At 44.2% G+C, this 16,518-nt stretch overlaps 1 protein-coding gene across 7 annotated transcripts in view; it reads left to right on the top strand.

Annotated features, from left to right (window-relative positions):
* The window catches only part of Gpm6b (glycoprotein M6B), a 151,328-nt gene that overhangs the window by 124,188 nt on the left and 10,622 nt on the right, over window positions 1-16,518 (top strand). For all 7 annotated transcript variants that reach the window (XM_036175246.1, XM_036175248.1, XM_036175249.1 and 4 more), the window contains 2 exons: window positions 9,458-9,644; window positions 13,542-13,698. In XM_036175246.1, the coding sequence (XP_036031139.1) occupies window positions 9,458-9,644; window positions 13,542-13,698 (344 nt within the window). The remainder of the gene's footprint in view (window positions 1-9,457; window positions 9,645-13,541; window positions 13,699-16,518) is intronic.

The following is a 16,518-nucleotide window of genomic DNA, read 5'->3' as shown; positions in this document are numbered from 1 at the left end:
CTGCCTCTACACTCATTCAGTGCTGTCTTGGCATATCTTACTTTAGTTGAAATATATGAAGAAAACTCCATCTCTCGCAAGTATGAGGTTGGAGGATTATTTCAATGGCCTTTTAAAATAATTACAGAATTTGAAATTCTTTTCTGCTCATGACAAGATTCATCAAGTTTCAGGTTCTTTGTAAAAGAATATTTTATTATACTTTTTTTGGAGGGTGGTCAGAAGACAACTTGCAGAAGTCATTTCTCTCTTTCCACTATGTGGGTCCTAGGGATGGAACTCTGGTCATCAAGCTTGGCAGCAAGCAGGACTTCACCCACTGAGCCATCTTGCTGGCCCAAGTAGTAGTTTCTTAAAGAATGTTCACAATGTGATATCTGAAACCATATTGATGGTCTTTTTGTACCCTGATCTATTAAAAATCAATGCTATAACCTGGACTTGGATTGACACTTATATTCAGAAATGATTTTTGTGAAGTTACACACTGATTATTTGGAAAACACTAGCAGTGTGTGTGTATGTGTGTGTGTGTGTGTGTGTGTGTGTGTGTGTGTGTGTGTGTGTGTGCCTATGTCTGAATTCCCAATACATTTACACATTTTATTAAACCACATAAAGTCCTGTGTCTTTATATCACTGCCAAGGCTTCATCAAGAAGTCATCTGAGCTGGGGAAACTGTCAGTCTCACTGTGGCAGGTACAAGTTTCCCCAAGTTCATTGGCAACGATACCATCAGTTGTTTTCTTTGAAATGACAAGCTGTTCACTTAGTTCATTTCTGAGAACATTTCTCCTAAATAGCTATGTCTGAGTAACTGCAGCCTGTCAGAGCTTCTTTCTAGAAAAAGAAAAATAGTGTTTCATGAAAAAAGGTGCTAGGTGAGCTTGTAACACAACTGAACCAGAACTTTCACAAAGGTGATGGCCATCCCTTGATGTGCAATACCCATCCAATTGCTCTGCACTTCCTCCACAGTCATTGTGCAGAACAAAGATGCAGTCTCAGGGTTGTGATTTAATAAAAGTTCCATATATTAACACACATGGCATTGTAGATGGATGGACGTCTTCTTTGTACCGAGGATGCTTTGACACAAAACCAGCTCCGCAGTTTTTTCTCTTGCTGCGATGCTTAGTGCTGAAGAATGTGCTGACTACACTTTGGAGCCAGTGTCTGCTTTGTGCTACGGCATCAGCACTTCTCCTCTGCAAATGTCAGTACAGTGGCAAAAGTAGTAAACAACGCCTTCGTCATGTTATAGAAAGAGTTGAGACTTCATGGGCCTCCTGAAAGGGCCTCAAAATCTCCCAGGGCTCAGCCAAGTTCCTTTAAAAAACTCTACCTTCCTGGCTCAGGGTGGGCCTGGCAGACCTGCACCAGAGAATCTTCTGGGAGCTGGTCCGAAAAGCAGCTGCTTGGTTATCTCCATGGACTTAAACAGGCTGAAGTGTGTGTGTGTGTGTGTGTGTGTGTGTGTGTGTGTGTGTGTGTGTGTGTAGTGCACTGAGGGGAATGCACTTGTTCAGGCCAGAGGACAGTTGCAGGTATCATTCCTCAGGTACCAATCACCTTGTTATTTGAAAAAAGGTTTTTCACTCAGCCTGGAGCTCTCCTAGTAGGATAGACTGGCTGACCAGCAAGCCCTGGGGATCTGCTCTCTATCTTCCCAGCACTGAAATTACAAAACCCCACCTCACATTTTTAATCAACTCAATTTCTCATGGTTGAATAGCAAGCACTTTACTGCTTGAGCTCTCTAGCCCCTAGACAGAGTTCTGCATGGTAAAGTATGTCAGCCACTGTTCTCCAGTAGAGCCTTGAAGGCTCTTCCTGTAAAGAAGATGTAATATCCATGGCCAACCACTCAGCTCTGCCTCCGGAACTTGACTGAAATGAATGTGGGTGGCCGTGTGCTAATAATGGATACCCAAGTTTGAATTTCATATACTTCCCATATGTCACAAAATATTTTTTTCAAGCCTCCCCTTTCCCCATTTAGACAAGATTGGGCTCACTTAGGGATAGTATGAACACAGAATAAAGGACTAGCCCAAACTGGCTTTGAACTTGTGATCCTACTGCCTCATCCTCTTTGGCATTTTGTTTCTGTCACGTATTACCACAACTGGCTAACTATCTAGAAATGTAAAAATCATTCTTCATTTGTAGCTATAAGGAGAGCAAGCCAGATTTGCCCCCATGGACCACTTTGTTGATCTGTATTCTGTATTCTTGGTTTTCTATTGAAATCACCGGGCAAGCATGAAGACTTGAACAACAAACTCTAGTTTCTGAACATTACCCACTTATCAACTGGAAATTCCAATCTAATCAATCCAGGTCAGTGGAGCTTAGACATCAGGATTCCCATATATTTCTACCATGCATTTTTTTTTAAACAAAGTGAATTTTATCTTAAATATTACTTTTTTAAAAAATTAGAATTTGAGGACTGAAGATATAACTCAGCAGTTAAAAGCATTTGCTGCTCTTTCAGAGGACTGGAGTCTCATTCCTAAGCATACATACCAGGCAGTCTACAACTACCTATACTACAACAACTACCTGTAACTCCAGCTGCTGGAATCAGATGCCTCTAGTCTCCATGGAGCACCTGCACTCACATGCACATACCCACACAAGCACACACACAGAAACATAATTTTTTTAAAAAAATTAGACAGCTGGTGACAAAGTCAAACCCTAAGGCCAAGGTTGTGCATTGTAAACTTAGAGCAGAGTTCTTCACCCTTAGCATCAAATGCAAGCACCATCCTCTGAGCATAATTGACCCCAAACTATCTCTAGACATTGCCCAGTGTCTCCTGAGGATCAAGATGGCCCCTGGTTAAGAACCAGTGCTCTAAATACTATAACTTTTTGTTTATAGTATCTCAGGCATTCTCCTCCTGGACTATGTTGACATTCGGGTCCTGATAAGTCTTTGTCATGAGAATCTGTCTTGCATGTTGTAGAATATTAACAACATCCCTAACCTATACCCACTAGATGCCAGTAGCATCCTTTACCCCACCTGTGACAACCAAAAATATCAATAAACTTTGCCAGATGTCCCCATGGGGCACAATCATCCCCTCCTAAGAATGCTACTTAGCATCCAGGAGGCTTCTGTGCACTGTCATTACTTCATAGGATTTTTAGCTGCTTCTGTTTCCCTGTAGCAGTGGCCTGAACATTGTGAAAGCTCCTTTCCTTTTGAATTTTGTCACTAAGTAAAGGGGCAAGGCATGCCCTGAGTAGAGGGGAGCATGGTGTATGCATGTGTGTGACATTCATTCCCTGGGGAAGAATCTGAGCCCTTGTTCCCGCTGGCCCTCCTTCTGAGCCAGCATTAAATCTGCAGCCAAGATCACGGATGACTTGGGCAAATCACTTGGCCATTATGAACTCACAGCCATGGCAACGGCCATCCGCAAGCCCGAGGACAAAAGGTGTTTTATTCTGTTGTTCTGTACAAAAGGTTCTAGGGATGCTGGGGACAAAATGGCCATTGACAGTTAGAGGCATTGATGTGTACTTTTTTTCTCCTTACTATGTGGTTTATATTTAAACTGTCTTAGGCTAATACACACTGGAGCTTTTGTGTGACTCAAACCTAAAACTATCTTTACGCAGAGACCAGCTAAATGAAGGCTTAAGATATTAGCTCAAAAGAAATTTGGGAGTTTGGTGAGAGAGACTGAGAATTACTAGTAAAAATATGTTTGAAACCCTGGCATTGATTTTCTTTCATTTTAATATAAGATCACAGCCATAAGAACAGAGGGGGGGGGGTGCTTTTCTTGTCCCTCTGGTTTGTGGTAACTAATATTGTGAATAATGGCTTAAAGCTTGGGAAAGTTCAAGTCTGTGGGTTTGCAAGTGTACTGAAGCAAAACATTACTCTTCCTTAATGAGCATTGTCTTTTAGCAACCTGGTGCTCTGCTGATAGGGAATGCCACCCCCATACTTCAAAACATCACTTGCCTGGGACTTCCTACCCTGGAGCTAGACTGAATCTGAGGGGGAGGCCCACTTCTTTTGCCAGTATGCACCCTGGGACCTTGGTGGGGGTGAGGGGTGCATATAAGTCAACTTTCTCCTGTGGTCCCATATCTATTTTCTCAGCCCCTGCCTATATCAGGGTAAAAGATATTTTTAATGTGAGAAGTGCTGAGGTTGTCGGGGCTTTCTTATCTCTGAGAAAACAGTGTAGTTGCAATCTTTCAAGACAGCAGAACAGTTCAGAACATTTTGTTTCTCTTCCTTAGCCCCAAAACTAACCGATTGCTTTGCAAGTGGCTAGAATATTGTGGTTGAATCTTAGGGGGCCTCCATTTTTCAGGGGATAAAATGGCAAGCACTGTGTGAAAGTAGGTGTTTCACTTGGACTCAGGATGCCACATCTGATCCTGGGAAGATGGGACTGCTAACTAGAGTGGCTTCTCCAACCTGTGCATACCACTCCAGGAAGAGGGGTGCTCGCTATGGCGCAGTACACACTGGTTGGTAGAGACTACACCCAAGATTCTGCAAGCTCCCCAGTTCTCAAAGCCACAGCTGCTCCTCCCAGAACCACCCTGTGCAAGGCACTTCCAAATAACACATGCTTCCTCCCTCTCCCTCTGCTCTCTGATCTTGTATCACTTCTTGGCTTTGGGGCTAAGAGCAAATGGACACATAATGCAGCCCAGACGGGCTTTGAATTCACACTTCTACCTCAGCTTCCAGAGTTGCTGGGATTAGAGATGTCCACTGCCGGGCCCAGCTCATATCTCTTCATGACCCCTGGAAGTTGTTGTTGCTGTCCAGTAGAAGCTGTTGGCTTCAGGTTTAGCTTTGCTGAGCTACAAGCCCACACGCTTCCTCTCATCAGCCAGAGTCATCTTGTACAACCCCTATCTGTTTCCCTGCTTTAAAATGTTTAATGGCTTTGCATGATTCTGGGGATGCATTTGTTGATGCAGAAAAGCAGCCGATATCTCAAAGTGATAGTTCATTCTAGAGCCAAATATGAGTAACCAAGTCCCAGGAACACAGATTCAGACCCCTAAATACCACGTTCTAACATGGCAATAGTTTTCATAAAAGCAAAGAACATTCATAAACCAAAGGATTTTTAAAAAACATAGGTGAGAACATCAGATAAACAGATTGCAGAAAGTGAGGAAATCTATTCTGCAGGTCTGAAAGCTATCTGATGGCATTCTTAGCCCTTTGTGTTGGTAAAGACTAGAGTCTATTTGTATATTCCAAAAGGATCTACCTAGTAAATCATAAAGATGAGTGTTACAGCAAACACAGAGGTGGGCAGTGATGGTCTGTAAGAGGGCTAAAGACAGACCAAGATTATTTGGCTCAGGACCTACAACATTCCAGGTCTCTGAACACTGTCTACTCTTTGAAAGGCATGGAATGGCTGGCCATCCTTGCTTTGGTCCAGAATCCTGCCTCACAGCAGCTCCAATAAATAAGACTATCTTTCAAAGGGCCCCAACACTTGTAATAATGGTTAAGGGAGGGGACTTCTTTAAGTTTAAATGAAAACCAAGCTGTGCCTTCACATAGACCTACACTCTCATAGCTGCCTCTTCGATATGATTTAGTAATTATATCATTAGGCAAGAATAGTTCTTCATAGACTGTTGTCTATTATCTTTATACGTAACTCTGTCCAGTTTTCTTGTTTCAGGCAGGAAGTTAAACTTGGTCTTTGTTCTCCATCCATCTTGGACAAAAGCAAGAACTGTTTTGTGAAGTTAGATTTCATTATGGTGGAATTTGACATGTCATAGAAGAAAGCAGCTGGAACTGGCCCAGTAGGGAACTTGTGTCAGGGTAGCTGATCTCAAAGTTGAGCTTCCATGAGTGTTGAGGGCTTGTTTCTACAGTGATACAGACATGGTGGAGCATAATCCAGTTGTGGGTAGCTGGATATTCACCACACAAGGAATTTTAGCTCTTTAGATAATTGGCCAACAAAGCTAAAATAAGCTCTAGGTCCACCTGGGAGTAGTATTTCCTAACCAGCTTTTTTTTCCATGTTACATATTACAAGCTTCTAATTATATTGTCTGATAGGGTCTCTAAGAGTTGTATCTGTGTGTGTAGAATGAAAATGTGGTTTCTGTTCTGGAGGAGTCACAGTTACCAGCCACAAATGAAGCCATCTGCTGGAAATATATGTTGGTCAAGACTGGCATTCACTGATGTGGTTGTGATTTCCCCAAGTTCCTGAATCCCTGGTTTCTCCTGCTGTTACCAGACTAGATCCACAACACACAGTGTAAGGTGTCTGTGAGAGCGAGAAATTGCAGAGCAACATTAGCCTTGATCAAGTGTTGAATTTGGGACTGGACGGCATTGTTCTCTTAACCCCACTTGTGTTTTTGAGCCTGGGAGCAGCTGTGATAGTTCCTTTGAAAAAAAAGGCAGAATACTCTAACCCTCTGGATAAAAGAGCCTTTCAGAGCAGCCACTGTGGATTTGGAAGGATGTGTTCCATTGTTAAAGGCTGAATGAATGTGCTATACTGTAACACTTAACCCTAACTCCAAATGACAAGAAAAGATATGGGTTGTTAAAAATACATATGCACCCAAAATATCCCGAAATGAATGAGCACTTTATCAGGTTATATATCATGGTCATCACCGAAGTGAGGGAGGCATTGCGGCACAAAGCCTTCCTGCCCCATCTCCAGTATGAATTACATCCCTCTGGCACCCCTCCCTCTTCTCTGCTTCTCTCCACTGGTCCTCTGATAGTCTGTGTCCTGACCCTCATCATGCTACCAGGGATGACTATGCTCCACTGGATAGCCGTGAATGTGCTTCAACACAAAATAATAAAAGTTACCTAAAACATGAGGGGTTTTAAAATTTATTTTGTGATTCAATTGTGCAGTTCTTGAACGAGAGCTTTGTAAATGCCAGTGTTGTTTTGCAGTGTTAAAAGGGTAGACGTGCCTGAGTGAAGTCTATTCTTTGAAGCAGCATCAGACTGATTTTGATGAAGGTGAAGGCATCTTATTTCAGATGTGTGTACCTGGTGCTAACCCAGTAGGTCTTCAAAAGTACCTAATGAATGAAATCCAAGGTGATTTCATCGGGTTCACTTAGAACCCAGTTCATATTACAGACAAGCAAATAAATGGTAAGTCTGAATTTTGTGATAATAAAACATGGTTAATTTACAACATCCATTATGGCAGCCACTAGCTCCAGTGGTTACCCAGGGAATGTGACCAGTGTTACTGAGGAAATGAAGTTTTCTTTTTACTTCATCTTAAATAACTTAAATTTCAATAGTCACATGTGCCAGTGACTACTTGATCAGGTGACATAGTCCTGGAGCCACACAGCTGTTTAATAAAGATCAGATACAACAGCAAGCATCCATCTTGTTCTTCATATTATCACAGAAACTGAGAATAGGAGGAGGTCGATAATGATCCAAAATACACTAGTCTATCTTTTCTTTATCTTTCAGGACAGATCAAGGCCAAGGATGTAGGTTTCTCTAAATTTAGGAGCCTGGGGAGAATTTGGACTTTAGTTGCATCCCTTCCACTCGGTCCCCAGAAAGTCATGTGGCAAAAAAATAAAATAAACAAACAAACAAAAAAAAACCTGAGTTCCAACATCCATGTTCACAAAGGTCTTTAAGGAATTAACTTGCTAATGAACTTGGAACCATTTTGTGCACTGGTTCTTTTATGAGGTTTTCCACATCAGAGTTAGACCTTCATGAATAAAGCTGGTCATCTTTTTGAAACAGGAAGATGTGCGGGCTCCTTGGGAAATGCTGCTATTTTGCATTTTCCAATGAGCTAGAGAGCAGTTTCAGAAAGCAGAAAATCCAGTCGCTTTCTTTGGTAGAGTGAAAGGAACATTACCTTCCCATGGGATGCTCATCTGAGGGAAGGTCATCACTGGTTTGACTGCTGGCTTTGCAATCCCTGAATTCTATGAAGACCATTTGAGGGGAAGCCTTTTAAGTGGCTTAGTGTGCTTACCCTAAGCTAATGAATTGCCCTTGATTGCTGTTAAGTATGTAATGCATTTAAAGTTGGATTTTCCCTGACAGGCCATTTACTGGAGGGTCTGGATAATATAAACATGGATGGGATGTCAGGAGAGTTACAGACATTAATTATCCCCAAGGCCAGCACTGTGATAATTGGAAGATAAATGTCTTTAAATTAAAAATGTCACCTGACTGTGGAGGTCAGGCAGGCCTTTATGGACATTTCAAGGAAAAGGTCCTTTAAAAAGTAGATAAACGGGCTGGATAGCTTGCCCAGTGGTTAAGAGCACTTCTTATTGCAAAGGGCCTGGGTTCAATTGCCAGTGCCTACAAGGAAGCTCACCACCTCCTCAACATGAGGCCTGCATACAGTGCACAGACATGGACGGACATGCAGGTAAAACACTCATACACACAAAATAATAAAAATGAGTATTTGCTCAAAGTTGATAAAAAGCCTCACCTTCTCTATAGCAAGTGTGAAGTCTAGCTCTGTCTCCTTCATTTCACTTCATGGAGTCTCATTTTGTCCTTTTCCTTCCCTCTTCTGTTTCTTTCCCTTCAACTATTTAACTGTCACCCACTGGGGTTGAGTTCTGACTCTAAGCATGGGGCATGTGTATTAAGATAGAAGCTGGGGAAGAGGAGGAGGAGGAGGAGGAGGAGGAGGAGGAGGAGGAGGAGGAGGAGGAGGACTGTAAATGAATTGCTTGTGCTGCCCAGGTTGGAGAGGGGGAGTTTCTATTAAACAACTGAGGTAATTTCTGTTATCATGTTGAAGCAAACTTGGGCGGACCCTCTTGGGTGAATGTTGGTGACTTGGTACTTCAGTACCTTAGAGGCCCTTCCCAAAATGATCCCCTTGGTATTTTTCCAAACCTGGCAACAGTCTAATTACCACATTGGATTCTTCCAGGCTCCTAGGACATCAAGGGCTTGGGGAAAGCCATCATGTGCTACAGCAGTAGATGTATTTGAAACCCCAGAAGGCTGGGTTTAGAGAAAGCCAGATTGTGGCTTTTCTTCATGGAGCCACGGTGGCTCTGCAGTCCTCTCCTTTGTCTTTATCAGTGGAATGCGTGCTCCTTATTGTCACTTTGGCAGATGCCCCTCTGCCGCACAGTCAGTCAGGAAGCTCTCCACTTAGGTTACATCTCATGACTGACAGTTGATGGCTGTCACTCACTACCTTTGGAGACTCTGGGTTACAGCTAAGCTACACTCCCCTTCGGAGTGCCAGAGTCCTCACTCACAGAATGTGAGACTGTGGGAACTGCCCCTGTGGTCCTTGGAATGTTCACAATTAGTCATAGAGCTGAGAAAGGCAATGGATAGAAATTTATGTGCTCATGGTAGTGTTTATGAAACATGAAAACCAGAGGCATTCCTGCCCATCATGGCCTCCTTTTTCTCCTTTGGTCTAGGTTGCTTCGAATGCTGCATCAAGTGTCTGGGAGGAGTTCCCTATGCCTCCCTGGTGGCCACCATCCTATGCTTCTCAGGAGTCGCCTTGTTCTGTGGCTGTGGGCATGTGGCCCTCGCAGGCACCGTGGCAATTCTTGAGCAACACTTCTCTACCAACACCAGTGACCATGCCTTGCTGAGTGAAGTGTGAGTATCCCTTCCCTTTACAAATATATTTAAGTGTTTTTTGTCAGACTGCCCTGTCCTTTAAAAGAAAAATCAACACCTCTGATTAAAGCTTGCTATATTCAGATAGAAAGAAGTCCATGAGGGAGGGGGATGTAGCTGAGTTGGTAGAGTACATGCCTCCCATGCACAGAATCCTGAGATCCAGCTCCAGCTCCAGCACTGCATAGAAGGGGTATGCCTGTGTTCCCAGCACTCAGGAGGTAGAAGCAAAAGGATCAAAAGTTGAAATTCATGATCATATTTCATTGTAATAACACAAGAAATTATCGGAGAATATTTTTTTAAATATTAAAAGTTCAAAGTCAGCTGGGCGGTGGTGGTGCACACCTTTAATGCCAGCACTTGGGAGGCAGAGGCAGGAGGATCTCAGTGAGTTCAAGGCCAGCATTATTGATTCCCCAGGGTCCACGGGGGTTTTGTTATGTCCTGCATGGGATATCAGGGAAAAAAATCTTTTTACACTATGTTCTTATGTCTGTTAACTTTATTCCTCTAAGACAAAATTACACCAATTCAGCTACAGCTCCACCAGGCATTCAAGGCAGGAACAACTGTAGACATACCAAGCTCTATATCTGTCTACTTTATTTCTCTGGGATGAAATCCTGTCTCCATAACTGCAGTTCCATCCAGCTCCCTAGCTCATAGTCCAGCTAACGACTAACTCCTATGCTTCCAGCCTCATCTTCATCCTCTGTATCCTCTTTCTCCATCTCTGCTGCTCTCTACTCCTGGCACTCAGAAAACTCTACTCAAGATCTGCTTACCCTCTATGGAACCTCTCTCTCTCTCGCCAGGCGGTCTGTCCCTGTCTACAGAAAATACCTGCCTTTTCTTTCCCTGGGCCCCTTCTTCCAGGCCTCCTCAGGAATGTTGTTTGACCTCTCACCTTGATGTGTAAAAACCTCTTTTGTTCTCAGTCAAAATGCTAGGCCTCCTCAAGGGGATGGTCTGAGCTTCATTAGCACAGGAAACAAAGCTAGGTATCTCCAGCCAGTTTGTCTCCTAAGCTCAGCGGGGTAGTTAGTAACTTGGTAGGTTCAGCAGGTCTGGGGAGCTGAACTGTTTACCAATAGGTCTGGGCACTGCAAGGATTTCATAGCAGAAGACAGCTGGAATATTAAAGGCTGGGTAACACCAAATATTCATAATAAATGGCTTTGCCTTTTGACAGACCCTTGGCCGGTCAAAGTTCAGCTTTAATACACAGCTGAATCTCTATGATATATTCTGCGGCCCACAAGACAGCATGGTCTACAAAGTGAGTTATAGGACAGCCAGGAATGTCACGGGGAAACACCCCCAGACAAAACAGTTCAAAGTCATAGCAAATTTGAGGCCAGTCTGGGATATGGAACCCTGTTTCATGAAATAGAAAGGAAATGGTGCAGTCGGGGCGGGGGGGATCCATGATACAACAAAAAAGAAAAGGCCCAGAATGTAGTGGGTATTTGAGGCCCAGGGTAGAAACTCATTTGCACATGACAAGGTGTACATATCCCACAGAGTAGCAGTAGATGTGGGGACTGTAACACAGTGACAGGCTGACACTGTAGAGCACCTTACCAGACTGTTATCATTGTTCCCAAGTAATAAGACCCCTCTAGATTACCCTTGGAATGGCACCTCTATGGAGGACTCACTCAAGCCTAAATCGACAGGAACAGTATTTTTACATCAATTCTTCTGGCAGGAGAACTCAGCCCAGGGCAGCCCAGTGCAGCAAGGCTCTGGAAACAGCCCTGGCTGACCCTTTGTCTTCCTACCCTGGCATGATTCTCAGTGGAAGCTCAACAGTTCTCAAACTTAATCTCATAACTGCAAGCCCCACTGCCATGTGTATGTGCTTCAAGTAGCTTCCCCTTGCTTGACTCCTTGGGCCTTTTTTGTTTTAGTTCTGAAGTTTCAGTGTTTATGGGTCGGAATTGTGAAGAAGCATCACCATCAGAGTGGAACAGACATAAATGACTATTTGTGGAATCATGATGAAATGGCTTTGGGGTTGGATGTTAAGGGTCATGCTATGGCCCTGGCTGCCCCTGGACTTGATGGTGACCCTCTTGCTTCTGCCTCCCAAGTGCTGGGATGACAGGTGTCAATTACCATGCCTGACAAAAATCACATTTTGAAATCTGTTCACAGATGACATCTAAAGAAATGAGCAAGGATGAGAAAGCTGTAATGGGGGGATCAGCCTGTACAAATGTGTGGAACAAATGCATGTGCAGAGGGCTGTGGACATAGCCTGATCAGTAGCATGCTTGCCTAACATGTATGAAGCTCTGGGTTGGATTTGAAGCACTGCATAAACTAGGTGCACACACCTGTGGGTGCACACACCTGTAGCCCTAGTGCTCAAGCAGGTAGAGGCAAGAGGACCAGAACCTTAAAGTCATCCTCAGTGTTGATGCAAAAATATGTATTGGAGCCAGCTGAGAGTGAGCATGGCCCAAGAACACAGATTTAGGTCACCCTGAATTCCATGTTCCAACATGAAAGCAGTTTCATGTTTTTATAGTAACAATTTAAAAAAAGGCCACAAATCAAGACATTCTTCAAATGCATTGATGTAAACATCACAGAGGCAGGTTACAGCAGAGGGGGAAACCTCCTTTGATGGATGGCTCAGATACTATCTGGTGAAACTTGTAGCTTGGTTGGTGTTCCACTAAGTTAATACATGCCAAGGACTTTGTATCTGTTAGTTACAGGATGTTAGGTCTGACACAGAGGTGGACAAAGAATGGCTATTAGGGGGTTAAAGATAGCCCAAGCTACGTTGTAATTAGGCTCTGGACCTGTCCACAGTCATTAATGAAGTACTAACCAGTTAATAGGCCTTATAGAAGTTTCAGTTTGAAAGTGGTTTCTTTCTGGGAACTCTAGTTCACATCATTTATATAGCAAATTCAAAGCCAATCTGGGATACTTGACAGCCTGTCTTTTCTTTAAATAAAAAAAGACAGACAGAAATACACAAAAAAGAAACACCAGAAGCTGGTGGTGATGGCACACGCCTGTAATCTCAGCACTTGGGAGGCAGAGCCAGGCGGATGGATCTCTGTGAGTTTGAGGCCAGCCTGGTCTACAAAGTGAGATCCAGGACAGGCTCCAAAACTACACAGAGAAACCCTGTCTCAAAAAAAAAGAAAGAAAATGAAAGAAAGAAAAGAAAAGGTATATTAACTCAATTAGCTAGTGATCTTAATCCATGGCTCTCAAACTTCCAAAAAAATTTACAATATGCCCATGCCTCACTGCACACCAGTTAACTAAATCTCTTGGAGGTGTTATCTAGGTACTAGTATTTTCTGAAACAACTCAGATGATTTCACTGGGAAGCCAATGCCTGACAATCTGCTTTCAAAGGACAAACTTAGTTGTGAATGAACTTTCTGTAGTTTATATGTAAGTTGACAATCCCATCACTTGTGTAACAAGGATCTGCACAAATTTTTCCTTAAAGATACCCAGAGGGTTGACTTAGGTGTTTTCTCAAAATAGCACCAACCACCAAGCCTGGTTCGGAAGCATTTTGATATGTTGGAAAAAGCATGCTGTCTATTGAACCAGGGTTCAAACGCCTACTCTGGCACTGTGTAATTCTGAGTGGGTACACAAACCTCCCTTGCACAAGACTTGATCAAAGGAAATTCTTGCCTGTTCCTTGAGAAGGTTCTCTACCTCACCCACAGGCCTGCTATGAGAAGGCCTAGGCTGCTAGAATGGGCAGAGATGTCCCCTGGGGCTGCCCTACGAGCCTGCATAGGCCACAGGATATGGTGCCCCAGTAAGGGTGCCTTGTGCCCCCACCCCACGTTGCCTCTCACATTGGCAGCCATCTTCTTTTCCCAGGATCCAACTGATGCAGTATGTCATCTATGGAATTGCATCCTTCTTCTTCTTGTATGGCATCATTCTGTTGGCGGAGGGCTTTTACACCACGAGTGCAGTGAAAGAGCTGCATGGGGAGTTTAAAACAACTGCCTGTGGCCGGTGCATCAGTGGCATGGTGAGTACTGAACTTGGGTGGTCAGTGGAGCCACGCATGGCTGCCTGGCTTTCTACCGGGTATAGCCGTAGCTATCTGGAGCCATGCACGGCTGGGTTTCTGTCTCCTAGGTGAAACTAGGAGCTATTCATGGAGGGTTCATGACACAAACACTGTTCTTACCAACATGGCCATAGGAATTTGAAAACCTTTGTGTTGTTGGTAGTGTTGTGATTGGTAGTGTTAAGCCAAATGTTTCCCTTTTTGGCTTGGCTCTGTTCTAGAAGAAGATAAATCTTCAAAGACAGGGTTAAAGACTGCTCCATCACAAAAGAAAAACATGACATATGGTACATGTACACGTGTATGTTGCACTGGGAATCAAACCCAGGGCCTTCTGCATGCTAGGCAGGTACTGTACTAGTGAGCTACATCCCAGTCCTTGTACAGATTTTGTACATGATGTATCCCTATCAAAATGTTGCACAGACAGCTGGACATGTTGCTATTCATTGGAAGAATGGTCAGATGAAGAGAAATTATTTGGAAATCTGAGAAAAGTACTGAGGAAGAAACGTAAGGCATGGTATGGACCCTCCCAGGAGGAAAGCAGCAGCCCTCAGGCCAGGGCTGTGGGATTCCTAGTGTATATCTGTGACTGTACCCCACTGCAGAGGAGGTGAAAGAGAGTACCAGGAAGGAGAGGATGTGGGGCTGGCTTCCAGCACCAGGAGAGTCCACTGTTTACAACAGTTATGGTGAAGGAGACATGCTGATTGGGGTGGAATTCTTGGTGACTGGGTGATCTGAACCTGACCATGAAGGATATTATAGGCACTATTATATCTTAAGGTAAATGTGGGCCTGGTGAGATGGATCAGTGGTGAAAATGTTCACCATACATACTATACCACCTGAGTTCAAACATGAGAACACACAGCAGAAGGAGAAAAATCAACTCCCTGAAGGCTGGCCTTTGACCTCCGCAAATATGCTATGGCACCCTTGGACCTGTATATCCACAATACTCACACAGTAATTGAAATCAGAAAGATGATCAAGCTAAATAGGATGCTGACTTTGGCAGAAGTATTAGCACCCTGGGAAAAGCCTGGGAAAATCATGGGGACAGAGCTGTCCCCAGCTGCTGCTCTGCCTGGCCCTGGGTTTTTGTGTCCTTGGCTACACAGACAAAGGGGGAGAGTGGAGAGTGGGAGAGTTGTGATGCTGGTTGGAGCGAGTGGCACCAGGCCAAGCGACAGGGACGCTAAAGTGCAGAATCAGGAAGGGCTTTATGCCAGACAAAAACAGAGGAAACTGCTTCACATGAGACCAGGAAAGAGGAACCAATGTGAGCAGGGGAGGCCCGGAAAAGTTAGTCACATGAACAGGCTGAGCAGGAAGAACAGAGGTGATGGAAAAGAACACTGCTTGGAGGAGCAGTAGGGACCCAATCAAGATGAGCCTTGAATCTCACATTAGGAATGGCTCTGGGAGGCCTAAGAGCTGGCCAGTCACCTAGTGGTATGGAGGAGGAATTTGGGGAAGTGAGGATGGAAGAGGCCATCTAGAGAGTCAAGTGAGACAGACTGTGGAGAAACCAACTGGGCCCAGGGTGTGGAGTAGAGGAGGAGGTTCTGGGCATGGTCATGGGTGGGACAATGAGAGGAGGAAATGAGTGACAGATCTGACTCCAGTACTATGCCAAGGATATGGAGAAATCGGTGGATTCAGTGTGACCCACGGGGCCTTAATGCAGCCTTGGAGGACCATGTGCAGTTAGCTAGTGTGTCACATACAAGCTTGAGGCTGGGGGTTCTGAGAATACCCTAGACTGAGATGACTAGGAGTTGCCTGTCTAAGAATAAAACTGTGAGCAAGTTTCAAGCAAGGTTTGTAGAGGAGTCCTGAGGTACATCATCATCTGCTAGGTAGGTACAGAAGCCACCTAGAGATAAATAGTGTCTCTGAAAATTTAAGAAAGGAATAGCCAAGATGTCTGCAAAGGATCTAGATCATTTGATGTATCAGGTCCAGTCTGTATATCATCCCTGCCAGTAATGGCCTCCTCCCCACTATAGGAACCCACATCCTGAAGGCTGTGGCACATGGTACCTGAAGATGCCTGAGCTGTCTACACCCTTGCCCTGACCTCCATTCTTCTAGTTCTGTCCAAGTGGTACTACAGTTGAATGGTTGTGCCCCAGGTGCCTGCTGTTCTCTCACAGGGCTGGCCAGGCCTCACCTCCTCCAGCATAAGACAAGGCCATGAACAGTCTTACTGAAAGTAAATACCACTGTGGCCACCATTCCTTTTAGGGACCATATGCCTGTTGCCTCACATCAGCAGTATCTTTTGGCTGGTCTGGAACCTGAGACTTGCTTATTAGACCACACTGAATAGGTAGTGAACTCCAGGAATGTGCCTTTCTCTGCCTTCCCAGCACTGGGATTACAGGTTTGTACTACCACACTCTGCTTTTTATGTGGGGGTCAAACTCAGGCCCTCGCGCTTGTAGTAGTAAGCACTTTACCAACTGAACTATGTCCCCAGTCCTACTTCAACTTCAAAAATGTTTGTATTTATTTAGTGGGGTAAGGGCCATAATAGCTTGATATGTAGCATACCTGTCATGATGGATGTCAGAGGACCACTTGTAGGAGTCAGTTCTGTCCTTCTACCTTGTGTGTTCTAGGAATTGAATAGGTCACCATCAGGCTTGGTAGCAAGTGCCATCTCACTAGCCCCCACTTTGGTTTTTGGGTTTGTTTTAAGATTTATTTATTTATTACATATACAGTGTTCTGCCTGCATGTATGTCTGCAGGCCAGAAGAAGGCG

This window comes from Onychomys torridus, chromosome X (genome assembly GCF_903995425.1).
Source record: "Onychomys torridus chromosome X, mOncTor1.1, whole genome shotgun sequence".
NCBI lineage: Eukaryota > Metazoa > Chordata > Mammalia > Rodentia > Cricetidae > Onychomys > Onychomys torridus.
Note: the sequence above shows the minus strand (reverse complement) of the source record. Positions and strands in the feature narration are given on the sequence as shown.